We start from the raw sequence: 12,057 nt of genomic DNA, 5'->3' as shown, positions 1-12,057 counted from the left end.
GTGGGCCCCACCGAGACAGAGCAAGCACCGCGTGTGGGGATCGCTGTTGGGGATCACTCCTCCACATGAAGGACAATATTTAAACCCCGGTGAGAGCATCACGGAGGAAAACTAAATTAATACAACTCACACTACTCTACCTAACACTAAGGGTACTACTAACTATGTACAACAAGAGAAAACCTAAATTAGCTGAGGGCTTGTGAGGTTAAGACCACACACACAGCTCCATCTCCAGCCACAGGTAGTATGAAGGAACTGAGGGAGGGTTGGGGCAGCGCTGCCTTATGTAGCCAGAGGAGGGGCCATGGTCACAAGGTGTGAGTGCCACTTCTCTATGGGTACTGCTAGGCAAATTGCTCCAATTCCGATAAGCTGGGCACACACACACGGCTGCATCTACTCAGAGAACTGAAAATTGTTCCTTCCTCCAGGCCCTGGCTCAAATTCTGCTCAGTTAGAGCCTAATTCTGCAAACACTTTTCACATGAGTACTCTTCGTTCATGCACATAGTCCCACTGAAGTCAATGGGACTATGTGCATGAACGAAGAGTACTCATTGACTTCAATGGGACTACTCACATGAGTAAGTCAACTTGCTTGAATAAGTGTTTGGAGCATCAGGTCCCAACACCACTACTACCTCACTGACTTCAGTGGGGTTTGACCAGTGTAATTGGGACAGAATTTGGCCCCATCGACACTATTCTAAAATTGTGTTATCCGGAGCTGTATTTAAACATCATCCTTGCTATTCTAGATCTCTACTAATAGTATTTCCCTATGCAGGGTTGACAGCGAGGAACAATGTTATGAACCAACTTACAAAACTGCGTGATAGGATTGTGGGGGTGTGCAGGGGGAAACAGATCAGTAGTACCATTCTGTACACCAATTGGCAACATGCTTCATTCTTGTCTACACTGGACTGGGCGCTCAAGGGAGCATCTTGCTTTCAAGAACCATTATTACAGCACTAGTGCAGACAGGGCTTTATTACCCAACAATGCCCAAATCAATTAATCTGCATTAGGAATTTCATCAGACTGCTGTAGGACAAACACAGAAAGCCTGAACTCAGGTCTTGGCAAGGCCTTGCAGTCCATCCTTAAAGTTATTTGGATGGAGAAGAAATTGCTATCCAAAACTGCTTTGTATTACCTGTACACTCGCTGCATCCTGAGTGGACACATGCACATCCATTTCGTTATCCTCTCCTCTTGGAACAACAAATACACTGTTAGTTTCAAGGTAAAAGTGTTCTTGTCCTCCAATGTGGATTTCACCTGTTATAGGCAGAATCACAGGAAAAGCATCAGTGGGTATTTACAGCAAAATGAGATCGGGAGATGGGTGCGAGAAAGTTTTGCACAGAACAAAAAAGAATGGAAATATTTATTTTATGATATTGCTATAGCTCATTTTTTTAACCTGCCTCTGTGGGAGCCTGGTGTGTTTATTTGAAGGAAATCTCTTTCTTCAACCATCTAATCCTTGCATAATTTTCTTCTCCTGGGTAAGAGTGGTGTCAGTTTAATATCTGATACATTCCCCCATCAAGGGATCTGATACTGTAGGTCTGTTCCATCTCTAGCTACTATAATCTTACTGTAACCCTTTCTCCTTTTTAGTATCTCTGTAAGATGAGGAAAACGTCTCATCTTGTTTCTTTTCCCTTCCTTTCTTACTTGTCCTCTTTGTATTTGTATGCCACTCGCCTATTGTGATTGCCCTTTGTTCTGCCTAGTCTAGACACTTTCCTATTATGTCCTTTTCCTTACATGAATGGAAATCCGTCACCACATTACAAAAGCTCTTTTTGTTGATGCTCTGTATTTCTTCTCCTTTGTAGTGAGCCTGGGTTGATGTTGCACTAGCTATTATCCATGAGGCATGTAGTAGTATTAGGGTTCACAGCTGCAGCCACAAGAGGGCGACATGATCAAGCACATCAATATGTATGTTGCGTAATGTTCAGTGACAAGAGGGTGACTATCATACACACTGGAACAGAGATGCCAATAGAGGGCACTGGGGGTAATATACACTGTGGGAGGACAAACAGCAAGTCACACAAACATGTATTAACTGTCTGGGCATTTATACTGGACTCATTGGCTCATTACAGAGCTGCATTCTTTAGTCTGCATGTCTTGGTAGTTTAAACACACATTTTAGTAAGACATCTCTAAATGTGAGTTCTACTGTAATGACTAGCGTATGTGTATGACTAGCCTACTTCAGCTCATAACACTCCTTCACCAATCACAGATATCTCTATCCCTCTTGCAACGAAGTACACCACAGGGACTATTTCACCGTTAGTGGAAGAATGCAGTCAAAAACTGTGACTAAAAGAAGGCACTGATCATTCCTTCCAGAGGAATAAGCACTGGATTTGAAGGGCTTAAGCCTGCAATAAACCCTGCAATTAAAGGCCTAGGTCCGTGATTTAGCACATATTTATCAAAAGGCATTGGTCCCCTGCTGAATAAAGAGAAAAAGAATCCCTCCAAAGGTGCTGTAAGTATGGAAACAGGAATATCTTTGGTGATTCGCTGAGAAGTACTGCGGGAAGAATTTACAAAATAACATTTCAAGAAGTGCTACTGAGAGGTAGAGAAGACATCAGCAATGTTAAAATCTTTCACTCCGTTATCTGAGTGTTTGCAGTCTCTGTTTTAAGATAACAGAGGCAATAATTATATGCCAATTAAGTGATTAAAACATACTCAAAGCTTTTTATTCAAAGTACAGTAAAACAAACAAAAAAACAGTGCCAAGTCATTGATCTCTTACCAAGTCTTGTTTTAAAAGTTGTCAATTTCTTCATATGCCAAAAAGCTAGCTCTCTTGTTTTCTTTATTAAATCTTATTTTGTGAGGTCCCATACCCTTTAAATAGATGGAGTCATCTATCATAAGTAATTTAATTCATGGTTCTATTTTAGGCTATATTATTTTAAGGATGAATATAAGTCCTCTCTCTTGAGAGGAGGCGATTTGGGGCAAAAATCTGTCTGGGGATTGGTCCTGCTTTGAGCAGGGGGTTGGACTAGATGACCTCCTGAGGTCCCTTCCAACCCTGGTATTCTATGACTTCCCACCCAGTGCATGCAGCAATTTACCTTCAATGATTTCATCGGCAGACTTAAATCCTTCTTCAATATTTCCTTGTTCTATTTTCTTCTCTTCTCCGAAGTATGAATTGTGCTTTATTGCATCCTGCAGCAAGGAAAGAACCCATACAACTCAACCGCAATACTGCTGACAGCACTATGTTTGGTTTTTTTGGTATAGTCATTTGTTATCTATCCAACTGCCACCTTGCATAGACAGATGTGGGTACTAGACTCAGTGTGACAATATCGACGTTGTAGAGGCAGCTTTCTGTTGTTGCTGTTTTTTTCTGCAGGTCTCATTGCCCTCTGCTTTCCCACAGCCTAGAAATACTAAAGGTAGGATGTGAGTGAGTGTGTGTGTGTTTATGAGAGAATAGTACTAAAGGTAGGTAGGTGTGTCTGTGTGAGAGAGAGAAAGAGAGAGAGATATGGCCTGATTCTGAGAACCTCCCCAATTCGAACACTGATGCAGGATATATGGTGCCAAATCTCCATCTAGAGTTAGCTGGTGTCACACTTGATTTCAACTGATTTACTCCAGCTAAGAATCTAGCTCATGGAGAGATGGACGTGCTCAGTGCACATTTTTCTGTTATACTGCCTTGCTGTGCATCTCATCCCTGTTGTGCAGATTAGCCTCTGATACATTAGATGAGCAGGCAACCACTAAGCAAAAAGCAAAGACTTTTCTGCTTCCAAAAAATAAAAATGTGCAAGGGATTTTTACACTATGAAATCACAACCTAAACCCACCCCCACTAAACAAACCTGCATTTGATACCAAATTAAAAGTCGAAGCCTGACAGAGTCCTGCACAAGTAGATAAACAGTGAGCGAAATGATATAACAGCTTAACAAGACAAGAAAAAAGAGTTGGCTTATTACCTCAATGGTCAGTACTGGCTCCAGATCTTCATACTCTATCTTCACTTTTTCAACCCCTTGCTTTGCCTGAACAGCTGACTCTGCAACCACAGCACAGACAATCTGACCCACGCAGATCACCTGCAACACACCCAACAGATAGAAGCTGGTGAAAACCCTGGGTTGATTCCATTACCAAACAGTGACTGTGTATGGGAGAGAGGTTATGTTCAGATAATCAGTGCTTCCATATACTCTGTGAGAATTTGTCTGAGAGCAGACCATATTTCATTAGATGTGAGAAGTGCTATTGGCAACAAGCATCTATTGCTGATAGCATTTCTAGCATTAGAAATACCACTGACATTTATGATCTTGACTACAGTGGGAATTTGCTCTGATCCCAGACACTGGTGGCCAGATTACCCTAAATTAAGTAGGAGTAAAAACTACATCAGCACAAATCACACCTTTCTTTGTCTACACCAGCATAGGCGCCGACTTCCCCTCTGCCCAGTGGGTGCTCGACCCCTCCCCTCCCTGCCCCTGGCCCCGCCCCAGCCCCACCTTTTCCCTCCCCTGCACCACCCTCACCCCACCCCCATTCCACCCCCTTCCCCCAAGTCCCACCCCTGCCCCACCTCTTCTCCGCCTCCTCCCCTGAGCGCGCCGCATCCCCGCTCCTCCCCCTCCCTCTCGGAAAGTCCTAAGTGCCGCCAAACAGCTGTTAGGCGGCGGGGTGGGGTGGGGGTGGGAAGCGCTGGGAAGGAGGGGTAGGAGCGGGGACATGGCGTGCTGGGGGGAGGGGAGGAGGAGGTGAAGAGGAGGAGCTTGGCTGCCGGTGGGTGCGGAGCACCCACTGATTTTTCCCTGTGGGTGCTCCAGCCCCGGAGCACCCACGGAGTTGGTGCCTATGTACACCAGGGGTTTGCACTCATGCATCTATGTCAGGGACTAGCCACTGATGCATGGAATCATGACATATTCCCAATGCAGCCACAGCCCAATATTTGGCAGTGAGGGAGAATCAGGGTGCAAGATGCCAGTGCACAGTCATGAGGGAAAGAGAATGGCTGACAGGAAGAGGGTGTGGGTGAAGAGGAGAATAACCAAAGAGAGCAAGAATGGAAAAGGGGTTAGAAGTTCATAGCAAGAGGAAGAGAAGGAAAGGGAAGGAGTTCAGAGTCAGCTGGGAAGGAAGAGAAACACTGACTAGAAGAGACAGAAAACGTGAGATGTAGGAACACAAGAGGCCTGAACAGAAAGGAACCATATTCAGAATGTCCGACCATATTCAGAATGTTCGGCTGTGTGTTGCTAATGATGGAGAGAGACCCAGGCAAGGGGCATTTTGGCCACACACAAACCCTGTAATTGTCTGGCTCCCAGCTGTCAAACGGAGGAACACAGCTTGAAGTTGCAGTGTTGCCACACAGGGTCTGTTCATGTTCTGCCCTGGATTAGGCAACTGCTGACTGGCCAGTATGCTAAGATTTGTTTTATTTTCAGAAGGAGTAAGGTCCTCTTAGAGGATCCTCCTCATTCTATTTATCTCTGATCCTCAAAGGTCTCGTGCCATAGTATAGACAAGTGACTACCTCACAGTGCCCCCTGGGGGCCCCAGAGCAGCCCTGCATGCAGCCCATCACCTCAGTTTCCCTTCTTGGATCCTCAAATAAACTCCACACAGGGGTCTTCCAGTCCGTTCACAACAGCTCTCCTTGGGATCTGATGTATTAACTTAAGGTTCAAAACTAAACACAAAAGTCTTCCCTCCAGCTTCAGCCAGGTACAGCCCAAAATCCCCAGGTCTGGTCAGAGACCTTCCTAGCTGGAGCAATTCCTCTGGTCTCTATGTTTCACTACAGGAGCGCCTCTCTCTCACCCTCAACAGTTTGATTACAACCTCCCACACTTCCCCCTTGGTGCAGCCACCTTCTGCTCTTTATAGGAAATTGCCTGATTCCCCTCAGGTGGGGCTCATTCTGTAATCATGGTTGGCTTGGCCCCAGGCTCTCCCACCAAAGGGCAAACCACCCAGGCATGGCCATTCTCTCCTTCCTGGAGGGCAGGGTGTAGACCCCTCCAGAGCCAGGATCACTATTCATTCAGTCAGCCACAAAAGTCACTGGAGAATGATTTAAGGGACCCTTCCCTATTCCTTTGTCCCAGGAACCAAGAGTCCTGTACCGCTCCTGCTCTGAACATCTATTGGCAATGCCCTGTGCTGCAACTAGACTGTCAGGCCGGCACTGTACTCATAAACATTGGAGTCATTTTCAGAGCAGTTTTTCAATAAGCAAAATATTTTCAAAAGTTGTAAGTTTCCTTCTTCATAATAAACTGTATTTAATTAAAGACCAAGACACCTCAGCCAAAAGCAAGAAGTACCTCATCTTTTGCATATGCTTGCTCATTGTCAGTGCCATTTTTCCCTGGAACATCTTCAGCTGTTACCACATCAACCACCCCTGGCACGTTGAGGGCTTCTGATACATCAATTGTTCTGGGAAGAAGAATATAAATGGCAGTGCCACAATTGGCATGTATGGGACAAATATATTGAATACAAATGCTTCTGCAAACTTCGGGACAAAGAAACATAATCCCCCTTATATCCTCTTCAGACATCATAATCTTGGGAAACATTTTGAAATGTGTTGAATAGTATATTGTGAAAAAAATATTCGACTGCTGTAGTGGTATATTTGAACAGGAAAGTGGGGACAAGTGGGGGGAAGGAACAAGGGACAGGGACTGGCATAAAATAGTTATTTAAATTATAGTCCTAGTATTTGGAAAGTTCAAGAAACCCCAATATATATATTTTCCCTTTTGTGTTAAGGGCTCTGTGATGGGGTGGCTGCCCCTCACTGGTATGTAAGGGGTTAAAGCCACCCTGGGGAGGCTGCGTTGGAGGCAGCCAATAAGGAAAAGGCTTGTAGTGCCAGCCAATTATGGGGAGGTTTATTGGAGGAGCCAGTCAGGGCCGGGCTGACCCATATAAGAAGGGGCTGCTGAGCAGAGCAGAGGCAGTCACTCCCTGGAGCTTGAGGGGGGAAGACTGGCTGCTTAGAGGGCTGGAGCACCATAGACAGAGCAGTGCTGGGCAAGGTCAGCAGAGCAGGAGAAAGCTCCAGGCTGATGGCTGCCTAACAGAGGCCCTGATACAAGGGCAGAGGAGGTGCTGGGGCAGTGGGGAAAGTGGCCGAGGGAAGGAGGTGGCAGGGTTGGAGGAGGGGCAGTACGTGGCTGCCTGCTATAGGGTCCCTGGGTTGGGGCCAGGAGTAGTGGGCAGGCCCGGGCTCCCCCCCTCTTCCCTTGCCCCCACCGGCCACTAAGGGAAGTGGTCAGTGCATAGACTGCAGTCTGCCACGGAGACGAGTGGCTAGAACCTGGACTGCGGATTGCCACTGAGTCAAGTGGTTGGACTGAGGACAGTCGGTCCCCCAGAAGTGGGGAAAGAACCGAATGGGGCACAGCCGGAGGGCTGTGTCCAGAAGAGGACAACGCGGTCCGGGGAGCAACGCGGGTCCTGGACATGGAGACAGGGGTGACAACAGTGAGACAACACCTGAGGAGGGTGCACTGGCAACTCCAAGATAATTCCCAGGATGGCCAGCAGGAGGCGCCGTGTGGTGAGGCGACCCCGTCACAAGCTCCATGCATTAGAATGTGAACTCTTCCTTATCTGATACCAACAAAGCATAAAAAATAGCTCCTTGCTTCATAATGTAAGTCAGTCCTAGGGATGGTGGTAGGACACTCCTTCTGAATTTGTTTGTTTCTGTTGTAAGCTATACACATTCAGGGGTCAAAATACATTTTTTCTGTTTGTACAGTGCCCAACACAAATGGGCCCTGATCCTGCAACATAAATACCATTAATATCAATGAGTGTAGGAATGAATACACTGAATGGCATTGCAGTACCAGCATGCTTTAACCAGGTGGTACCGTGAAGAGGACATGGCACAAAACCTTATGTAAGACCAGACCTGCAGAGGGACATTCTGGAAAATCAGGAAGTGAGCAACACTAATTGAGGAATCTTTAGACTGAGGCAGCTACAAGGAACCTGTCCCCAGCTGTACATTTTTCTTCTCCAGACAATAAGACCCCATGTTTAAAAGTATTAGCTGCTAAAACTCCTTCTTTGCACATGAATTACACTTTCATCCACCCCTTGTTTCCTGATTTCCTTTTCCACCATGCTCTGTTCCAGCCCTAAGCCAATAAAATGAACATGCTTCATTAGTATGACCCAAGTCTGTTAAAAAATGGGGGAAACATCTAAGTGACCTCATACTGTAACATTTTTCTTACATCTCTTTTATTTACTTACACAATCTTTGCGTGGGCTCTGGGACTGGTTACCACAGCCAGGAAAAGCTCTTCATCCACAGCACGAATGTCATTGCAATAAACAGCTTCACCAGTGGCGTGCTTAACCCCGGATTGGTGCATGATGGGACGTCCTACTGGATCTTGGGGAGGCTGCGCTGGGTCTACATCCTGTTTAATAAGAATGTGTTATCCTAGAGACAAAACACTAACTACAGAATGCCTTATTTACAAATGCCTTCTGAAATCGTTTTGCCATTATAAGAGTGTGTCATTAAACACACATTGAAATTTCCCAGATATTGTGGCTAGGGCATTAATGGCTAACAATCTAAACCCAAAGTTCTATGTAGTCATTCCATTTCTATTATTTATATTACCTTGGCACCTGGTGGCCCCAGCTGAGATCAGGGCCCCATTGTTCTAAATGCTGCACACACACCCAGTAGAGAGAGAGTCCCTGCCCTGTAGAGCTTACAATTTAAACAGACAAGACAAAGAGTGGGACAGAAAAGAGAGGCAAAGTGATTTGTCCAAGTTCACACAGCAGCTCAATGGCAGAGCTGAGAATCAATGTCTTATGAGTCCCAGTCCAGTGTCCTACCCAGTAAACCATGCTGCCTCTTATACCATCCAGGCTCAAAGAGCTATTCCACAAACTTAAATATCCCAGTTGTTTCAAGAAAGTTACAAATGAGCAATATCTGGTACATGTTATATGAAAAAAGTATTTGAAACCTGATCTGTATTAAGGGAACACTTTAACCCTGCCCTGCTTGCTTTCCTGAAAGGATAGGTAAATGCATGTTCTGGCCTCTGTTTGCCAGAAGCTGGGAATGAGTGACAGGGAATGGATCACTTGATGATTACCTGTTCTGTTCATTCCCTCTGGGGCACCTGGCATTGGCCACTGTCAGAAGACAGGATACTGGGCTAGATGGTCCTTTGGTCTGACCCAGTATGGCCGTTCTTATGTTATGTTCTTGTATAGATTAGCCTAAGAAAACTGGTCTCATTCAGGTTTCTACTAATTAAATTCCAGTCAACCTTCCCTTCTGCCATTTCAAAGAGAGTTGATAGCACTGAAAATGTGGTTGCCCATAATGGCAACCTTAGTTAGTACACAGCTCTGGTGCTCTCTGCTGCTGAGCTGCTAATGATACATTTAGAGAGACAATGTGGGCGAGGTAATATCTTTTATTGAACCAACTTCTGCTGGAGAGAGAGACAAGCTTTTGAGACAAGCTCTTCTTCAGGTCTCTGTGTAACCTCAAAAGCTTGTCTCTCTCACCAGCAGAAGTTGGTTCAATAAAAGATATTACCTCACCCTCCTTGTCTCTCTAATAAGCTGAGACCAACACAGCTACAACAACATTGCATACAGTGATACACTTGACATAGCCTGAAACAACCCAGCTATGAGGGATGGTCAAAGATTTACTGTCAAAACTTTTTTTCTCTGGAACATTGTATTTTTGACTAAATGAAACTTCCACAAAAATTATCAGCTTTTCTAAAAAAAATTTCAATTTTTCATGAGAAAACTGGAAGCAAACATTTCCAGCTGAAAAAGAGTGCTCAAAACTGCTGATATTTTTTGGCTGAAAACTGCTGAAAAGCGAAAAAAGGGTTAGTTTTCAGCACTTTTGGTTTTCAGACAAAAATAGGACAGTTTCTGTTGAAAATCTCAATGACAATGAAAAAAATTAGTTTTTGTGGAAATTTTCTGCTGGAAAAACAAAAACAAACTATTTCCCCACTCTACCCTACATATTATAACTTTGGCTAAATGAAACTTTTAGTTCAGGTTAGCTTAGTTTAGACCCTCAAATACCACAGCATATGCTCTCAGGAGAAAGTCTGGAATACACATCTTAACATACTTAAAACTACCTTCACAAAACAAGGACATTCCACCATAGAAATAGATCGCATCATGGAATGAGCCACCCAAATACCCAGAGAGAATGTGCTTCAATACAGAAAAAAAAAACCCCACCCTCCAACTGTACACCCCTAGTTGTCACTTACCACCCCACACTGGAACCCATATGGGGTATCATTAAACAATTACAATCCATACTCAATGGGGACCACATCCTGAAATAAATATTTCCCAATCCCCCCTCTTTTGGCCTTCAAACAACCTCCCAACCTCACCAAGCTCATCATCAGAGCCAAGCTCCAACTCAAAGCAGCACCACACCCTGCCAGAACAACAGATGCAAAACCTGCAGACAATTCTCCGCTATTACAAGAAAAAGTTACTCACCTTGTGCACTGTGTAACTTGAAAGCTTGTCTCTCTCACCAACAGAAGTTGGTCCAATAAAAGGCAGTATCTCACCCACCTTGTCTCTCTCATATCCTGGGACCAACATGGCTACAATACCACTGCAAATAACCTTTGAAAAGATATATAGGCAATGCAGTGTTGTTGTAGCCGTGTTGGTCCCAGGATATGAGAGAGACAAGAGGGGTGAGGTAATATCCTTTATTAGACCAACTTCTGTTGGTGAAAGACACAAGCTTTCAAGCTTCACAGAGCTCTTCTTCAGGTCTGGGAAAGGTAGTCAGAGTGTCACAGCTAAATACAAGGTGACATAAATACAAGGAGACAATGCATAAGTGGAGAGTTAGAATGAAAAACCAGAAGATATAACGCTCATTAAGGACAGCATGTGGCAGTCACAATTCACAGCAGGCATAGTTTGCTATGAAAGCAACTTCACTGACCTGGTATGTTTGCATACCCTGGGGTGCTTCGCTGTGAAATGATCCTAGGGCACTCAAGTTCTTCTTTGATAAGTCAGGATACTTAGCTGGGTACTGAAATGAAGGCAATTTAACAACACTAATGTCATATCACCGCTTTTAAAGCTAAAATTTCCATTTACAGATTTTGAAAAACATAAATGTTAAAGAAGCAAAGATTTCCAGTTTGCTCCCACAGCTCAAACACCAGCATTGTTGTGAAATAGTTGTGAGCTGGAACAGCATTCTGGGCAGTGATATGCAAATGGGAGTCACAAACATTCCATTCTGCTACATACTTCCTTGCCATAGCAGGCACCTTTTAAAGTGGCGGAGAGTTTACACAAGTGGTAAAACTATAGACAACGTTTAATGTGAGCTGGGTCACCTGACATAAAAAACCCAACCCATCTCACCAAAAACCACAGTGCTTGGAGGGTAGTCCATTGTCAGGACGGGGTGGAAGGGGTTGTTGGTAAAAAGAGTGACAGGGTCAGATTTCAAACTGACTAACTGGCAAACAAGGAGTGCAACATGGACCATCTCCCCCCTGGGTGCGTTCCTGATCCTTTCAGGACATGATGGCATTTGGGATAGTTCACAAGAAGGCATGGACACAGGGGATCATGTACTGAGAATGGGTTCTGGGTACATTTCAGGCTGGAATTAAATCTCATGGGTTCGTTGTGGTTATCTTCTGATCTTTAAACCCTGCGGCCTGGTCCCCACTAAGCCCCCACTTCGGACTAAGGTACGCAAATTCAGCTACGTTAATAACGTAGCTGAATTCGAAGTACCTTAGTCCGAACTTACCGCGGGTCCAGACGCGGCAGGCAGGCTCCCCCGTCGATGCCGCGTACTCCTCTCGCCGAGCTGGAGTACCGGCGTCGACGGCGAGCACTTCCGGGATCGATCCGGGATCGATTTATCGCGTCTAAACCAGACGCGATAAATCGATCCCAGAACATCGATTG

General features: G+C 45.0%; 1 protein-coding gene across 1 annotated transcript in view; it reads right to left on the bottom strand.

The window, feature by feature from the left end:
* The window catches only part of LOC135885414 (aldehyde oxidase 2-like), a 92,006-nt gene that overhangs the window by 38,245 nt on the left and 41,704 nt on the right, over positions 1 to 12,057 (bottom strand). Inside the window, exons 17-22 of the mRNA XM_065413095.1 lie at positions 11,066 to 11,158; positions 8,332 to 8,501; positions 6,378 to 6,492; positions 4,008 to 4,127; positions 3,129 to 3,225; positions 1,163 to 1,287 (exon numbers count right to left, since the gene is read on the bottom strand). Of these exons, the coding sequence (XP_065269167.1) occupies positions 1,163 to 1,287; positions 3,129 to 3,225; positions 4,008 to 4,127; positions 6,378 to 6,492; positions 8,332 to 8,501; positions 11,066 to 11,158 (720 nt within the window). The remainder of the gene's footprint in view (positions 1 to 1,162; positions 1,288 to 3,128; positions 3,226 to 4,007; positions 4,128 to 6,377; positions 6,493 to 8,331; positions 8,502 to 11,065; positions 11,159 to 12,057) is intronic.

The sequence above is a fragment of the Emys orbicularis genome, chromosome 11 (assembly GCF_028017835.1).
Source record: "Emys orbicularis isolate rEmyOrb1 chromosome 11, rEmyOrb1.hap1, whole genome shotgun sequence".
Taxonomy (NCBI): Eukaryota; Metazoa; Chordata; order Testudines; family Emydidae; genus Emys; species Emys orbicularis.
This window is presented reverse-complemented; position numbering and strand designations above follow the sequence as displayed.